General features: G+C 39.8%; 1 protein-coding gene across 2 annotated transcripts in view; it reads right to left on the reverse strand.

Annotated features, from left to right (window-relative positions):
- MON2 (MON2 homolog, regulator of endosome-to-Golgi trafficking) overlaps positions 1–18970 on the reverse strand; it is a 123467-nt gene that overhangs the window by 51123 nt on the left and 53374 nt on the right. For both annotated transcript variants that reach the window (XM_081082311.1, XM_081082310.1), the window contains exons 12-22: positions 14214–14446; positions 12466–12547; positions 11442–11626; positions 10566–10678; positions 10132–10236; positions 8307–8387; positions 8156–8229; positions 7980–8070; positions 5321–5422; positions 4133–4243; positions 2171–2346 (exon numbers count right to left, since the gene is read on the reverse strand). In XM_081082311.1, coding sequence (XP_080938437.1) covers positions 2171–2346; positions 4133–4243; positions 5321–5422; positions 7980–8070; positions 8156–8229; positions 8307–8387; positions 10132–10236; positions 10566–10678; positions 11442–11626; positions 12466–12547; positions 14214–14446 — 1353 coding nt within the window. The remainder of the gene's footprint in view (positions 1–2170; positions 2347–4132; positions 4244–5320; positions 5423–7979; positions 8071–8155; positions 8230–8306; positions 8388–10131; positions 10237–10565; positions 10679–11441; positions 11627–12465; positions 12548–14213; positions 14447–18970) is intronic.

An 18970-nucleotide genomic window follows, 5' to 3' on the forward strand; every position in this document is an offset into this window, starting at 1 on the left:
CAGGCAGGCAAAACGAGTGGTTGGAGCGATCAGGCAGGCAAGCAGGTGAGCTGTTAGGAGCCAGCAGTCCTGGATTGTGAGAGAGATGTCTGACTGCCAGGATGTACCCTGTGGGATCGGGCCTATACCAGCAGTCAGACATCCCCCAAGGGGTCCCGGACAGGAGAGGGTGCAGACTGGGCTGAGGGACACACAGCCCCATGCATAAATTTTGTGCACAAGGCCTCTAGTCTATATATATAAAAGCATAAGTGACCATTCAACCGTTCACTGTGATGTGCACTCACCACCAGGGGTCAGATACTCAACGCAGGAGCTGCCTCCTGGTGGTCAGTGCATTCCCACAACTGCTGTGGCAGCACGAGCCTCTCCCGCAGACACTTCTCCTGTGTGACCCTCCCCGATCCAGACTGGGACCGAACAGGGGCTGACTGGGTGTGAGCCCGCAGCCGCTTCTCCATCATGGGTACACTGGTATTGCCCTAGGAAGGGCGCACTGAGACCGCAACAGAGTGGCAGCGAGCCTACTGAGCGGCAGCAACAGGCGCTGCGGGGCCAAGAAGAGCGGGAGCAGCGTGGCGCCTGGCCTGGGCTCTGACTCCTCCCCGGCCACCTCCTGTTTCATGCACTACTACATCCCTCGGTGATGTTGGATTGCCAGTTTCAGCCCAATCCTTGCAGGCCACACTAAGGGACCCCACCAATGTATGAATCCATGCACCAGGCCTATAGTTTAGTTATATACCTTATGGTAATTTGGACTACTATCCACTAAGCAAAGCCAGAAATCTGGGAATTATTCCTGATTCTGTTTCCTAAAACCCTTTCCCCCTAAAAGTTAATCTGTTAATAAGTAGCTCAAACCCATCTCCTCTCTATTTCTAGAGAGCACAGCAGGCTTTCCCATCCACTCCTCCAGGCTGCTTGACACAGTGATACATCTCATATGCATATCAGATACATTTACTCCTCTGATTAAAATCCTAAAATACCTCCCTAATGCATTAAGGATAAGTCCAAATAGTTTACGAAAGCATATAATATCCTTCATAATTTTGGTTCTGTCCTTCCCCAGGGGCATAGGCCCCTCCAACTGGATTATTATACTTCTGTAACATAAAAAACTATTCTCTTACTAGGATATCCTACTTATAGGGTTTGTTCCTTTTCCATAGGATTCTACTTTTAGAGCACGAGCTATTTATCTGTGTAATCAGAATAACCAGAAAGCATAGTATTTGGAATATACTAGGCACAGAACCAATCCCATATAATAAAAAGAGAAAAACGTAATGGCTTAATGACCGGAATGACTGACTGACCAGTCGCTATGAGGTGCACTGACCACCTCTCGGTCCCTCCCCTGAGCCCACAGGATCCGATCGCTGGATGGCCAACAGAGAACCACGGGGAACTGGAGTGGGTGGCAGTGGGGTGGGACTGGGGACTGGCGAGTTGGCAGAACGCCAACTTCTTGGTCCCTCCCCCATCCCCACAGGCTCAGATTGATCGCCTGGCCAACAGGGAAATGGGGTGGGTGGAGGCGGCGGGCGGGACTGAGGACTGGCTAACGGGCAGAAAGCAGACCTCTTGGTCCCTTCCCCCAGCCTGCAGGCTCCCAAAGCTGGATGGCGAACGGGGAACCACAGGGAACTGGGGTGGGCGGCGGTGGGGCAGGACTGGCGAGCGGGTGGACGATGGCCCTGATCGCAGGCTAGGCCTAGGGACCCTACTAATGCACCATTTCATGTGCTGGGCCGCTAGTGTTTAATAAATGAACAAATCAATGAAAAAGGGTTACTTAAAAGCAATTTCTTAGACTTCCCAATATATGCAGAGAGGTCAAGCCATAAATGTAAATTTACTTTTTACCAAGTATTTAACAAAAGAAAGCCCAATCTTTGGATGTGCTATAAAGTTTGTTAGATTGATACATTTATCTTATCACAAGATCCTTGTATAAATGTCAATAAACAGCAATTTTCCCATCCTTCCAAAACAAAAGTGAGCCCTAATAATTCGCTGTAGCCACTTGAGGGTAGAGTTAAGAAAAACTGTAGAACTTGAACTTACGCAGAAAGAGTATATACAAAAAATTGCCACTACTACAAGATTTTAGGATGGATTCCCTTTTTCTGTTACTTTTTGAAAGTTAATTTGAAATACTTACCCTTGGTCATTTCTGATTGCTCCCATGACTCCAAGCACTAATGGCCATCCAGGTCCAAGACTATCTCCCTGACTCTGCAAAATTTGCAACACACATTCTAGTTGCTTGAGTCGGATATCTGGATGGTTAATATTGGACATCTCCTTTAATGGGTTCAATAAAAGCAACTGCAGTCTCTGAAAACAGGGCAAGAAAGTAATTAGGACAAGAAGCCCAAAAAGACAGAAAGGCTCTGTGAGACTTTTTAAGTTCAAAATCATCTCCAATCAGACTGCAATGGTAAACAGAAATTTTATAGTAAAATAAACATTGAATATAATTTTCTAACAGTAATCATTAGGGGTTATTTTGTCATTTATATTGTTTTTTAATTTAAGAGAAAATAAAAATCAATCTTTTAAGATGTTAGAATTCAGGGTAAATGGGGAGTGACCTTATATTAAAAGATATTAATAATAAATACATATAGAAATAAATCTCACTAAAGCAAATATATCTATATAATATCTAGCTGTATTTGTAAAAAGGAAAACAATTTCCAAATTCTAAAATTACCTTTCATTTACTCGTTTAATGTATAGCATATGTATTTAAATTTAAAATTCTCAATACTTCTAAAAAATGAATAAGTATGGTAAACAAAGATGACATATAAGCACAAAATCTGCTGGAAAGTTTTTAAAAAAAAAGCAGCACTCCTGTCTATTACTTTCAGCAGCTGAAAGCACTTGCTTCATTTTTAACTTTCTTCTCTCCAAAGATTCATTTATTTGGTTCACTGATTGAACACACATTTGTAAGGTCTCACTATGTGCAAGGTATTAAGCTGGACATTGAAGATACACATAAACAAGGGTTTTCTTTTCAAAAAAATTAAGTTGCAGTAGGAAAAAAATATGAAGTCACTAAAATAAAAGCTCTATAAAAATGTAGAGCTTTTCTGTTTTTCCCATCATTTTACTCCAAAAGCTAAAACACTGCCTGCCTTACATACTTAATAAGTATCCTATATAATAAAAGGCTAATATGCAAATCGACCGAACAGCAAAACTCCTGGTTGCCATGATGCACACTGACCACCAGGGGGAAGATGCTCAATGCAGGAGCTGCCCCCTGGTGGTCAGTGCACTCCCACAGGGGGAGCACCACTCAGCCAGAAGCCCTGAGCCTGCTCACAGCTGGCGAGTGCAGCAGCAGTGGCGGGAGCCTATCCCACCTCCGCAGCAGTTGGATATCCCCCAAGGGCTCCCAGACTGCAAGAGGGCCCAGGCTGGGCTGAGGGACCCCCCCCCCCTCCCCAAGTGCACAATATTTTGTGCACTGGGCCTCTAGTTTGATGAATAAATTTGTAGAATACAATTACAATACAGTAAGATAATGAGAGCAATGGGAATAGTTGCTTCATTAAATGCTTCATTCCTACTCAATCTTCAAACAATAAACCTTTGGTGCACTTTTAAAAAACTGTATAAAATACATATGAATGATTAGGTGAGTCAGGACAAAGGACTCAAGACTAATGTAAATTATGAAAACATAACTTTGTAAATTACTGAAAAATAAAAATCTATTTTACTGTGTTCAACCCTTCTGCCACTTGTTTTCTCCCCATGTAAGGGTAATGAGAAGAAAAATGTCAGAGATAAGTAAGGACCAAAGAAAGAAAAAGAGACTAATAAAATAGGGCCCCAAAATGAAGCCCAACACTGAAAGTTCTGGACTGGGAGAAAAATTCCAGGTAGTTTATTAACTTAGTTCAATGTCATGCACAAGAAAGTTTCTACAACATTAGATAATCCTAAATATCCAGGTACATCAACCTGGAGACCCATGGCCTACATATCATTGATTAAGCAACAAAACCCACTTTTAAAATATCAGCCATTTGATAAATTAAGAAAAAATTACATATGGAAGATGATTTTACATTAAATATTCTTTTTTAAAAAGATTTTTTTCTACCTGGTTTTGTGAAAGTGGAGGATCATGGTTAAATGTTAACCCTGCTTTAATAAGTGAAGTTAAAGCTTCTGCTCCCCATTCTCTCATTCGAGAATTTGGATGCTGGCAGACCTGAAGATAAATACATTGAACAAAAATTAAATATATAACTTATATACTTAAGCTTACATATCAATTTGAGAAAAGAAAAATAAAAACATTACACTTTTTATCCTTAAACATTTAAAAAATTATATCAAATATTCATCAATAAGGGTTGAAGGAAATATTGTATGCAAAATATAGGTAAGCTTACCTTCTGAATAATGGGTAAGAGGAAGCAATAGAGAGACAGAAGATATAAGATGAAATCAAACAAGTCACAGAGAAGAGAGGATTTCATAAAAGTAAATGATGTCATCAGAATAAACAAAAGAAGCAGATACTAATGTTTCTAATTAGGTCTACCCACATAAATAATGTGCTACAATTTTAAAAATGGCATTTTTTGCCATTTGAGGAGAATATCCATAATAAAGAAATCAGCATATGTCCTTTAATAGCTCATAAAAGTAATCCAAATAAAATGGGGGGAGGAGGGGAGAAAAGCACTAGCACTTTTGTTTTTCTTATTAAAAATAATACCTTTGTCAGGTTACTAAATTAGTATCAAATGATCATGGCATCATAAACCAAAACTGCACATACACATGTATACTGATAGAAGCAGCTATTATTAAGATAATGATTAGGAATCACCCCAACTTGAATACTAGAGAATACAAATCCAGATAAAATTCCCTGGTGCCATCTACAAGTAGTGATACCAAACAGGTTTTTCCCCTTGTAGGAGATCTATCTCATAATCATGGGAAAGGCTGTAAAACAGGAGAGTTTACTACTAAATCTGTCCCAATTGCCTTGAACTAGCTAAAAATAAGGTGATTAAAAGATTGTATCATAAAAGAAAGGGAACCCAAACTAACAGCTGAAGGAGACTTTAGAGATTTTATTGATATAGCACCCATTTTCAGCCCAAAACAAAAAGAATTCTTTCAACAAGGCAATTAACTTTAGTCCCTGATAAAAATATATACATAAAATTAATCCTGATTTTGTGTATGGATATCCAGAATCATTAGTTCATTGTGTTAAGTCTTTATTCTTAACAAAAATAAATAAATATAATAATTTTTAAAAAGAGGTTACCTCAAGTAGATGACCAGTTAGAGGTCTCCATAGAATTTCTATTCGGTGCATGTTAACTAGACCAGTTTCTAACAATTTAGCAACAGCAAAAAGAGAGGGTTCCTAGAGAGAAAACATATTACATCTTGATATTTAAAGAAAAATTTGAGTACTTGAGCTATAAATGAAACTGAGAACACTCTGAAGAGCATGACTATAACTAATATATGACTAGTTAGTACAAAGTTAGCAATAAAGATAATAAAACCTCAGTCCTCATGAGATAAGCCTTTCTGCCCAACCACAAGTATCCAGAATAGCTCCTAATTTGAAAATTTAATTATAAAGAGAATGCATTAGTGAGGGAAAAGTGAAATTCAAAAATTTCAGACACAGAAAATGACTAGTTTTCTAACCAGAAGGAAAAAATTCTGCTATGGGCTGAAATATGTCCCTCTAAAACTCACATGTTGAAACCCTAACCCCTAATGTTACAGTACTTGGAGAGAGAGCCCATGAGATAGATCACTGACATTAAATGAGGTCATAGGATTATACAATCCTGATACATCAGGATTAGTGTCCTTATGAGAAAAGATACCAGAGAGCTTGCAAGGACATACTCCCTCTCCCTTGATCTCATTGAAGAAAATGTATAGATATCCAGGCCTCATACCCAAAGATTCTTACTCAGGAAGCCTAGAATGTGGCCCTGACATTTATATTTTCAAAAAAATCTCATAGCTGACTTTGATGCACACAAAAGTCACTAGTGAAGTGGTTTAAAATGGAGGTCTGGAATGAGACATATATGGGTTTAAATACAAGCTTCACCAATTACAAAATAGGTGATCCCAGGCAAATTACTTAAGCTATTTCATATTTCATCTATAAAATGGGGATAGTGCTACTGAACCTTACAGAGTTGTTTTCAATAATTAAATAACATACTATAGTCTGACATTCAGTAAACAAACTATTATTTTGCTTTATTATTCATTATTATGCTTTATTCTGTTTTGTTATTTTTGTTATTGATATGACCATGGTACTATGCCTGCACAAGTATCATTAACATCACTTCCTTCTAAAAAAGAATTTGAAGGCTTTACCATCAGCTACTTCCTTAACACATTAGCACAAATTCCTGCAACGAGGACCAAAATGAGATGACTGGTCACTATAAAGCCACAGCTAAAGAACATTAATATATACATCTTTAATACCTAGAATATTTAACTTACACTGATAACTAATGAACTATAAAAATGTAGAAAATAAGATGTTTCTACTCATTTTAGCATCTGCATATTTAGAATTTTTATAGAAAGCACAGGGGGTTTTTTGTTTTGCTTTCCACCAGTTTTTGTTTTTTCTTTATTGATTAAGGTATTACATATGTGTCCTTATCCCCTCATTGTCCCCCCACACCCCACCCCCCACTCACGCCCTCACCCCTCTGGTGTCTGTGTCCATTGATTAGGCTAATATGCATGCATACGAGTCCTTTGGTTGATCTCTCAGAAAGCACAGTTTAATAATACTCTCTTATGCCTACATCAACAAACATTTTTGGCACTAGCCAGTTTGACTCAGTGGATAGAACTTTGGCCCATGGGCTAAAGGGTCCCAGGTTCGAGTCCAGTCAAGGGCATGTATCTCAGTTGCAGGCTTGATCCTCAGCCCTGGTCAGGGTGGGAAGCAACCAGTCAATGTGTCTTTCTCCCATCGATGTTTCTCTCTCTGTCTCTTCCCTCCCTTCTACTCTCTCTAAAAATCAATGGAAAAATATCCTTGGGTGAGGATTAACAACAACAAAAATCATTTTTGCGCAGCCAGTGTGGGTCAGTGGTTGAGCATCAATCCAGGGTGAGGCAAAAGTAGGTTTACATTGTTTGTATGGAAAGTAATACAATAATTAATAAATAATAATACAAGAATAAACTGTTTTGCATACTCACAACCATAAACCTACTTTTGCCCTACCCTGCATTATTGTTTTAAATTAATAAATAATAATAATAATTTCTCTATAAGTACATTTTTCTTGTGTACTGAGTATTTTTCAAAATGTTTTTAAAAAGAATAATACAGCACCACATTTAGAAATAAATTCTATAAAATGTCACAATAATAGTTACAATTTATGATTGGGACAATACAAGATTTAAATCAAGGAATATAAGTCTCAGTTTCTCTTGCCTTTATTGGGACAAAAAATAAGGAGCTTATCATTTCTTTCTGAAGGTAATAAATGACTCTCCCTACCTTGAAAATTAATTTTTTGCTTTGTTCATTGACGACATGAATAGAAAATACTTTTGAGACAATGTCTTTCTATATTCAAAATATCATTCCTATTATAACTGGGAAGCACAGGAATATTTTGATTTATTTATAGCTTAAAAATTATTTAAAGTAAAATGCTTTCTACATTTTACAATGAATAAATATAGTTGGACTATTTATACATAAGACTCCCAGGAAATGATTAAAAAACATAGAATGCAAATTTGTTCAAATCAGAATTTGATTTATGATCCATAAATAGTTAAAACTCAACAGAGTAGGATTAGCCAACAAGATATTGGTCCCATTAGTAAGATACTAATATCATGATGAGTACACACCTTAATTAAGTAATGTACTATATTTAAAACACAGAGGTAGAATACCACACCTTATTATTTCCATAGGCCATATCCATTGCTTCTACGGATAAGGAGCAAAGCGCATTTATTAAATGGTGCAATGATACATCATCAAGGTACCTGAAATAAGAAATGAATAAGCCATTCTGATCTAAAATAAATAGCTAATAATAATGTTTCTACCAATTTAAAAACCTGATCTTACTGTGAGCTTTCAAACAATCTTGAAAGTATATTGGAAATCACTGGTAAATCTGTCATCACTGCTGTTGTTAGAACCTAAGAGAAGAATAAAATTAATGTAACATATGAACATTGTGGGAAGTACTAATTGAGTAAGAATTACTAGAACTTACTGTACTGGGTCCTTCTACAGCTCTCCCAGGTTTCAAGGCACCACCACTACTAGGCTTTAATCCCAGAATCCATACAAGATGCTGAAAATGTTTTTAAAAATCAAAACAAATACATTTATAAGCATAAAAATTCTAATAATGAAAATTAGGCAGACACAGCTGACTCTCACAGCCAGTTGGCCTGGAGGTCAAATCCCCCCAGTATTAACTACAACAGTCAAGGCTTAACTACAACAAGACTGCGCACAAAGACCACTAGGGGGTGCACCAAGAAAGCATAAAAAAAATGCGGAGACAAAGAAACAGGACAAAATTGTCAATGGAGGATATAGAGTTCAGAACCACACTTTTAAGGTCTCTCAAGAACTGTCTAGAAGCCGCAGATAAACTTAATGAGATCTACAAGAAATCTAATGAGACCCTCGATGCTATGATAAAGAACCAACTAGAAATTAAGCATACACTGACTGAAATAAAGAATACTATACAGACTCCCAACAGCAGACCAGAGGAGCGCAAGAATCAAGTCAAAGATTTGAAATGCGAAGAAGCAAAAAAACACCCAACCGGAAAAGCAAAATGAAAAAAGAATTCGAAAATACGAAGATAGTGTAAGGAGCCTCTGGGGACAGCTTCAAGCGTACCAACATCCGAATTGTAGGGGTGCCAGAAGATGAGAGAGAGCAAGATATTGAAAACCTATTTGAAGAAATAATGATAGAAAACTTCCCCCACCTGGTGAAAGAAATAGACTTACAACTCCAGGAAGCGCAGAGAACCCCAAACAAAAGGAATCCAAAGAGGACCACACCAAGACACATCATAATTAAAATGCCAAGAGCAAAAGACAAAGAAAGAATCTTAAAAGCAGCAAGAGAAAGAAACTCAGTTACCTACAAGGGAATACCCATACGACTGTCAGCTGATTTCTCAACAGAAACTTTGCAGGCCAGAAAGGAGTGGCAAGAAATATTCAAAGTGATGAATGCCAAGAACCTACAACCAAGATTACTTTATCCAGCAAAGCTATCATTCAGAATTGAAGGTCAGATAAAGAGCTCCACAGATAAGGAAAAGCTAAAGGAGTTCATCACCACCAAACCAGTATTATATGAAATGCTGAAAGGTATCCTTTAAGAAGAGGAAGAAGAAGAAAAAGGTAAACATACAAATTATGAACAACAAATATGCATCTATCGACAAATGAATCTAAGAATCAAGTGAATAAATAATCTGATGAACAGAATGAACTGTTGATTATAATAGAATCAGAGACATAGAAAGGGAATGGACTGACTATTCTTGGGGAGAAAAGGGGTGTGGGAGATGCGGGAAGAGACTGGACAAAAATCGTGCACCTATGGATAAGGACAGTGGGTGGGGAGTGAGGGCGGAGGGTGGGGTGGGAACTGGAAGGAGAGGAGTAATGGGGGGAAAAAAAGAGGAACAAATGTAATAATCTGAACAATAAAGATTTAATAAAAAAAAAAGAAAATTAAAACTCAGTAGTAATTTTTAATAACTAAAACTAAAATCAGTAGTAGGCTTCTAACAACCAAATTTAAATCAGCAATTAATAGTCATATAAAATACTTATTACACCAAGCATAAGCAGAACTTAGTCTAGAACTTCGGCCATTATGAGAAGTATTCCATTATTTCATACAACATAAGCAATGTCTTCTTTCCCTTCCAACTTCTCCCTTCTCATATTAACTGCTTATTCCTTCAGCCTGTTCAAAGTACCAATCGACATTGCTTAGTTTAATTGTTAGCACTTAGATATAAAACAAAACCGACCTCTGGTCCAGAGACTACAACATACCTGTAGAGTTGCCAAGACAAGTTGCCACGATGTTCCAAGAACAGCCCCATGACAGTGTGCCAAGTTAAGTAAAGTCCTCATACACTGGATATTTTTGGACGTTAACTATTTAGAAAAGGATATATTTGCAGAACTGTTATGCATTCTTGAAAATTAAAAGCTTGTACAGCAGCATTATCAAATTCAAATAAAAAAACACCAAAAATATTAAGAAAATAGGTTTGGATGGTTTTACACAGAATACATTCATTTCCTTAAAAGTTGTGCTATCATAGTTGATTATGATAATGTCAACTGCATATTTATCTAATTTCTTCTAAAGATAACACCCAGGTAAAAGACAGTAAATAAGTATAAAGATACATTTTGGCAAAAAAGATACAAAAGTTTCCTTGAAAGTTAACTGGCAAACAAGAAAAGAACAAGTACTCTACCATTACTGTTCCTTGAGGCTGGACTGCTAGTGGCTGACCCACTGCCACTACTTGCTGGTGAGATTCACTTGATGGACTTATCATCATGACACTTTGGCCCTGAATGGAATATGCTGCAATAGAAATGAATACCTAAGTAATTCAAATATAACTTTTATGTTGCATTCAAAGTAATGTTATATTTTAAGACATTAATTTGACGAAACTAAATTCAATGATGACTTAGTTACCTATGTGCAAACACTTTTAAAACTCGGGAAGGGCAAAAACAAAGGCAGGTTAAGCAAATATTAAGTAAGTTAATTTTCTATGTAACTTTAACAAATTATGTAACTTTGGTAGATTTCTTTGTAAGAACTTAGAATTAGGACTCTATTTTAAACATGTATTCCCAGTAAACTTTTCAATTAAAGTTAGAGACCAAAATTCACATTTTCAGTTTAAAAATTGAATATCTTATTGAAATATATTTACATTGCATGGAAGAAACTTGAATGTTTTGAAAGTATTCAACAAGGAAAAAATTTTTGAATATCTATTTAATATAAGTAGTTGCAAACATTACTGTTCTACTAGTTCCACTGGAAAAAACATACAAACCACCACCATTTCGACAATATATTATAGTTTACAAAGGATTTCCAGATTTATCTTCACCATTATTGCTTAAAATTAATGTCATTTTCCCCTATCCTAAGTTCCATTATTTTTTAAAAGATGAAAGAAACTGAGGTTCAGGGACATTAACTTCTCACAGAGGTCACAGAGTCAGTGAATAGAAGAGCAGAGGCTTGAACTAAGAAGTTCTATAATATTTTCTCTATGCCATTGTCAGCCCACTAGATGAAGAGAACTTTGAGTAAACTGAAGTCTTACATTTATTGGAAAGGGTGGCTGCAGTGGTGGTATTCAACACAGTAAGAGCATAATGGGGAGGCAGGGAACCTTTGCATATTGCAGTTATAAAGGCATCTCTTGAAGTTACTAGGCCCAGTCTTCCACAAAGAGCAGCCATAGTCAGTTCAGCTTTTAAAATATTCTCAGTGGCAGCTTCATCTGTGCTGAAAAAATAAAGTATTTCATTAATGTGATTAATATGATTAATTTATTTTTAATTACAGTGCAAACTATGTGGAATTAGGTATTTAAGGAAGTTTTAAGAAAATTTATTAAAAATTGTCAAAATCAATATACTTAAGGAGGAATGTTAACTAACATATACCTGAAAATTAAAAATATCATTTTAAAATCAGTAAATTCTACAATTCTGAAGAAAAACAGCAAAGAAATTGAATACTATGACTATAATAATTGTAACAGTACGGTTTGAAATGAAAAAGGCATTCTGTAATTTTAGGACTTTTTTTTTCCCAAAACACTAACAACAATTCTGGTGGGGAGCAAGGCAAAGATAGAATAAGGGAGGAGAATCAAAACAAAGAATAATGCCCTGGCTGGTATGGCTCAGTTGGTTGGGCATCATCCCCTGCACCAGGAGGTAGCCAGTTCAATTCCCAATCAGGGCACATGTCTGGTTATAGGCTCAATTCCTGGTAGGGGGTCCACAGGAGGCAGCCGATCAATGTTGTGTCTCACATCCATGTTTCTCCCTCTCCCTTCCTCTCCCTCTCCTCTCCTCTCCTTTCCTCCCCCCCCCCCCCGCCTCCCCCTTCCCCTCCCTCTTCCCCTCCCCATCCCTGTCCCTCTCCTTCTCCTTTCTTCTCTCTCTAGGAATCAGTAAACCATTCTAAAAAAAACAAACAAAATAAAACAAAGAATAATATTATACACATATAAAAACTAATATTAGAAAATAATTCTTAGGACAAATTTAAGTAAACTATTTTAGTGTTTTTTTTTAATTGTCAAATGCAATATAAAACTTACAAAGACTTAATACCTGGCATCAAGAAGGAGTGAGAGAGCAGCAAGTAGACCACACCAGCAGGCATTCACCATTTCTTCCCAAACAGCTCTATTAACTTAAGCAAAACAAAACAAAACAAAAAAAATAAACTACTTGGTGATAATTATAGATGTCATAGTACTTGACAATATGTCAAATTCTAAAATCTCCCTGGTCATCTTATAATATATCAAATATTCCACCAACAACTCAACTATTCAATATTAAAGCTATTATATTTAAAATATATCTGAATAAATAAAAACTTAAAAACTGCATTATAGTTTCAGAATTTAGCAAGCCTTAAAACTAAGTTATTTTGAAATATCAATGGTAAGATATTTCTATATAAAAGTTAACTTATATCTTTTAAGTATACATATCAGATCAATTCCTATTCCTTTCCCCTTTATTGGGCCAAACTTTCACCCTATGTGACCAGCTGGCAATGAGTCAATGTATTAAGATTGATTATATACATTGGGGATCAAGCAAAAAAGTAAACATGTTTAATAAAATGGGATCAAGTTTCTCTCTATGGAAGAAGGGAATTACAAATACGGAAATCTAAAAATAGACCTTGTCATATTAAACTGGAATTAGAAAAACTGGTATGACCTCTTGATATTTCACATAGAGAAATATTTTTTTAAATGTAGAGAGATGTGTGCTTGTGTGTGTGTATTTCCTATTCAAGTACCAAGAAGTTTACCTAGTGCCCATGTGTTAGTATCTAAATACTATTCTCCACTAAAAGGAACTAGGACTCCTTGGAAAAATAACTGATTGCTGAACTGGGCAAGACAAAAAACAAGATAAGCTTGGAACATTTTGTTGTGTCAGATAGTAAGAGTGCTCAGAAAATGACAAAAGGACATGAGGCGCAAGTGCTATCTTGAAAGGGGGTCCCCACTGGCCCTGTCGAAGATATCTGAGAGTCAAAGCAAATAATGATAATCATAGATTATAATCCTTTGAATAAAATAGGAATCCAAGAACTTATAAATAAAGGAAAAAAATGAGGGAAATATCTTTTAAAGTAAAGGTCTCAAAATATTTCTCCACAAAAAGTTAATAATTAACTTTACACAGAAGAAACATGGTAGACATCATAGTAACCAAATGATAAAAGTTAATATCACCAATTATGAAGCATATTGACATTTGCTGAACACAGTGAGTATAGCACAGCAACATTTCTGTGGTAGCTCTGCCAAAAATGATTAAATTGAATTTAATTATGAGGAACCAAAGGACAAACCAAAATGACTAGCCTGTACTCTTAAAAAATATCAAGGTCATATAAAACATGAAAAGAATTAAGGAACTTTCCCAGATTAAAGGATAGTACAGAGTCATAGAACGAAATTTAATAGGTGATCCAGGAACATAAAGGGGCAACTGGCAAAATTTAAATGGGGTCTGGAATTCAATGGTAATATTGGATTGATGCTAAATTTTTAATGGGAACTGTACAGTAGTTCTGTCCTTAATTCTAGAAAATACACATTAAATTATTAAGGGATAATGGGGCCTCATGTCTGCAACTTATTAAAATGGTCCAGAAAAAAAGTATAGTGACATGTATATAAATAGAAGGAATGATAACACAAATAGGGAGGTGTTAACAACTGGGAAATCAGGGTGAAGAATATATGAGAACTCTATTATTTTTGCAACTTTTCTATAAATTTCAAATTATTTCCAAATAAAATTAAAAATATAGAATCACAATAACACACCTATTTCCTTATCCATTTCGTCTGCTGTTGACTGTAATTCTTGCTGTTCTGATGACTGTGTTGTTGAAGAAGTGGCTTCACTGCTAGTCTGACATTCCATTTCAGTCTCTCCCAACTCTCCTTCAATCATACTAGTGATGCCACGGACAAGGTCTAGCAAACAATGGAATGCCACAGACATGGCATAACCTTCTGGTATAGTTGGGGGCTCAACTTTGTCCAACATCTCTAGGCTGAAATTATGAAAAAACCAGAACACTAATGAGAAGCTACAATGATGAAAATACATGAAACTAGTTCTATAATATGTAAATTCTAGAAATTAAATTTCATAGAATAGTAAAAGTAAGTGGACATTACTGTTTGTTTTCTCGTCCTACATCTAAGAAACTGATTAGAAAAATTACAACCTGACCACTGCCATAACTAATTATTTGAATAACTAGGGGCCCGGTGCACGAAATTCGTGCACTGTATGTGTGTGTGTGTGGGGGGGGCGGTGGGGGGGGAGTGTCCCTCAGCCCAGCCTGCCCCCTCTCACATACTGGGAGCCCTCAGGCGTTGACCCCCATCACCCTCCAATCGCAGGATAGGCCCCTTGCCGATCCTGACAGAGGCGTCAGGCCTGGGCAGCGGACCCTCATTTCCCCCCATCACTGGTTCTGCCCCCAGCCAAGGCCTGATGCCTCTGGCCCAGACGTCAGGCCTGGGCAAGGGACCCCCAGACCCCTCCGATTGCTGGCTCTGCCCCTTGCCCAGGCCTGATGCCTCGGCCAGAGGCGTAGACCCCCATCACCCTCCGATCGCCTGATCGGCCCCTTGCCCAGGCCTGACGCCTCTGCCAGAGGTGTCAGGCTTGGACAGGGGACCCCCATCTCCCCCCATCACTGGCTCTGGCCCCCGCCCAGGCCTGAGGCCTCTGGCCCAGGAATCATGCCTGGGCAGGGGACCCCCATGTCCCTCTGATCGCTTGCTCCACCCCCCGCCCAAGCCTGACGCCTCTGACCCAGGCTTCAGGCTTGGGCAAGGGGACCATCATATCCCCCCAATCCCCAGCTCCGCCCCCCACCCAGGCCTGATGCCTCGGCCAGAGGAGTTGACCCTCATCACCCTCCGATCACCAATCACCGGATCGGCCCCTTGACCAGGCCTGAGGCCTCCGGCAGAGGTGTCAGGCCTGGGCAGGGGACCCCCAGCTCCCCGCGGTTGCAGGCTCCGCCCCTGCCCAGACCTAACGCCTCTGGCCTAGGCGTCGGGCCCGGGCAGCGGGGACCCGCAGTGGCAGCGGGGGGCGCCGCGATCGTGGGCTTCGCTTTAGGCCCAGGCAAGGGACCCCTAGCTCCTGGGACTGCCAGCTTCGACCGTGCCCAGACCCATTGCTGGCTCCACCCCTACTTCCTGCTATCACTGGCCAGCGCGGCAAAGGCACCTGATTCTCCAATCATGGCTGGGGGGCAGGGCAAAGGCGGCCCCAGGGCAAAGGCTGCCCCCCAGCTCTTAGCTCCCCCCTGGGTTTCTGATCACTGTCAGTGGCAGGGGGCTTCTTCCTGCTTTCCCTTTCGCCTCCCTGCATTGTGCCTACATATGCAAATTAGCCGCCATCTTGTTGGCAGTTAACTGCCAATCTTAGTTGGCAGTTAATTTCCATATAGCCCTGATTAGCCAATGAAAAGGGTAGCGCCGTACGCCAATTACCATTTTTCTCTTTTATTAGTGTAGATTTACTTTTTGCCTCTCCCCCAATTGTGCCAATATTTTCCCTGAATTGTTGATATGAAGAAAATAAAGACTGGGGTGGGGGGTAAGAGATCAACCAAAACACTTGTATGCATGCATATAAGCATAACCAATGGACACAGACACTAAGGGGATGAGGGCATGTGCTGGGGGGTGGAGGTGGCCAGGGAGAGGTCAATGGGGGAAAAGGACACATATGTCTCTGACCTGGTGCTTTTAAAATAAGGTGTTATCGAACCATATCAAAATTACAGCTAAAATACAGAACCATCATTCAGAACTGCCTGAAAGCTAGTTGACTGGAAGTTGTACAACTAGAGAAATAAAGAAGAAAGCACATTGAGACTGGTAGGAGGGCTCGAGGCAGGGAATGGGCTGGTCCAACACCTATGTGTGCTTAATTTGGTGGAAGATTGTCTCTGCGGAGGCAGCCTGTGAGGAGCACGGATCCCAGCCCCAGACCAGACCCCCAGTCCAGGGTCCCAGAGCTGGGAAGAGAAGTCCCCATAACTTTCAGGCTATAAAAACCAGCAGAGATTGTGGCTGAGTGACAGAGGGGCTGCTGGAGACTCAGGTGTTCCTTTTAAAGGGCCTATGCACTAACTTACAAGGTCCCTCTTCCTCTGAGCTTCAGCGCTGGGTAGTGGCTCTGGGGAACTCAAACATAGATGGGAGGAACTGGATTATCTGGCATCAAGGCAGGAACTCAGGGGTGGCTTTCTCCCTGATGGGGGTGCTCTCAAGGGTCACTGTTCCTGTGCTGGGACCTCTCCATTGGCAGGGCTGACTAGCAGCCATATCTGAGTTTCCATCAGTATGGCCCACACTGTTTCCTCCACCTTGGTGATTCCCTGAGACCTCACCCCATCTAATTTTCAGTCCCACCCAAACTGTTTGCAGTGGCTTTTCCATATGCATGGCCTGACCTTGCTCAGGTTTCAGACTTTGCTAAAATCTTTCAAACAAGCTGCAGCTGGTATCAGCATGCCCCAAACTGATCAATAAAGAGCCCAAGACCCTGCACTAGCAGCAGCCTGTCTTGCTTCACAGCTGGCCTCACCTGGGCATCTCTAAGCACCATACAAATACCTCCTGCAGGGTGGCCCCAGGCAGTGGCTAACTTTGCACCTCTCTGGAGGCCCTAGAGCCAGTGCACCCGGTGGACAGCTTCAGACCATATCAGATTACAACACTACACATCCACAAGCAACATACTCAAGAGGCAGACTCAGTGAGCACCAAAGCCCCACTGAAGCAAGTCCTGCTCCATAAGGGTGTTTCCTGCACAGCAGCTCTCCCACTGTACTTGCAGCTGGTCCTCACAGCCAATTAGCCTAGAGATCAATTCCTCCCAGTGATGCCAACAGCAATCAAGGCTCAAATATTAAACTGTGCACACAGCCCAGACAGGGGTGCACCTAGAGTGCCCAGCTCAGGTGACTGAGAGGCTGAGCCACAGGGCCCTACAGGACACCTACTACATAAGGCCACTCTACCAAACCCAGGAGACATAGCAGCTCTACCTATACATAGAAACAAACACAGGGAAGCAGCCAAAATGCGGAGACAAAAAAACACAGAAACAAGCAAACTACTGGATACAGAATTCAAAACCATAGTTGTAAGGTTAATCAAGGATCTTTATAAGACTTTCAAGGATCTAAATGAGAATGTAAGACAAGAAAAAGGACCAGTCAGAAATTAAGCATACATTAACTGAAATAATTTACAGGGATTCAACAGTAGAGTAGAGGATTCCAAGAAGCAAATCAACAAATATGAGGAAGCAAAAAAAAAAAAGAATCCAAAAAAATGAAGCTAGTGTAAGGAGCCTCTGGAATAACTTCAAGCATACCAATTGCATTACGGGGGTGTCAGAGGAGAAGAGAGATAAAGATATTTAGAACCTATTTGAAGAAATAATGACAGAAAATTTCCCCTACCTGGTGAAAGAAATAGACTTATGTGTCCAGGAAGTACAGAGTCCCAAACAAGAAGAACCCAAAGAGGTCCACACCAAGACACATCATAATTAAAACTAGAGGCCCGGTGCACGAAATTCATGCACTGGGGGTGGAAGGGTGCCTCAGCCCGGCCTGCGCCCTCTCACAGTCCGGGGCCCCTCTCTCCTTACCACCCACCTGCTCACTGCTCCTTATGCGCTTGGCTTGCTGCTCCTTAGCGCTGCCACGGAGGCGGGAGAGGCTCCTGCCACCACCACTGAGCTTGCCAGCCATGAGCCAGGCATCTGGCTGAGTGGTGCTCCCCCTGTGGACCGCACTGACCACCAGGGGGTAGCTCCTGCATTGAGCATCTACCCCGTGGTGGTCAGTGCGCATCATAGTGACTGGTCATTCTGGTCATTTCTCCGTAATGATCGCTTAGGCTTTTATTATATAGATGCCAAGGGTTAAAGACAAAGAGAGAATTTTCTCTTAAAATCAGCAAAAAAAGCATTAGTTAGCTACAAGACAGTGCCCATATATATGACTGTTGGCTAACTTCTCAACAGAAACTTTGCAGGCCAGAAGGGAGTGGCAAGAAATATTCAAACTGATGAATAGCAAGGACCTATAAGCAAGATCACTCTACCCAACAAAACTCTCATTTAGAACTAAGTGTCAGATAAAGACCTTCACAAAGAAAAAAAAAAAAGCTAAAGGAGTTTATCACCACCAAAGCAGTATTACATGAAATATTGAAGGGTATTCTGAAAGGGAGGAGGAGGAGGAGGAGGAGGAGGAGGAGGAGGAGGAGGAGGAGGAGGAAGGAGGGGGAGGAGGAGGAGGAGGAAGGAGGGGGAGGAGGAAGAAGGAGGAGGAGGGGAGGAGGAGGAAGAAAGAAGGAAGCAGGAAGAAGGAAGAAGAAGGAAGAAGAAGAAGAAGAGGAGGAGGAGGAGGAGGAGGAGGAGGGGAGGAAATAAAAAAATATGAACAAAAAAAAGAAAAAATATGAACAATAAAATGGCAACAAAAACATATCTATCAAAAATTGAATCTAAAAATCAAAATAAACAAACA

Source organism: Myotis nattereri (assembly GCF_964212035.1).
Source record: "Myotis nattereri genome assembly, chromosome: 2".
Taxonomy (NCBI): domain Eukaryota; kingdom Metazoa; phylum Chordata; class Mammalia; order Chiroptera; family Vespertilionidae; genus Myotis; species Myotis nattereri.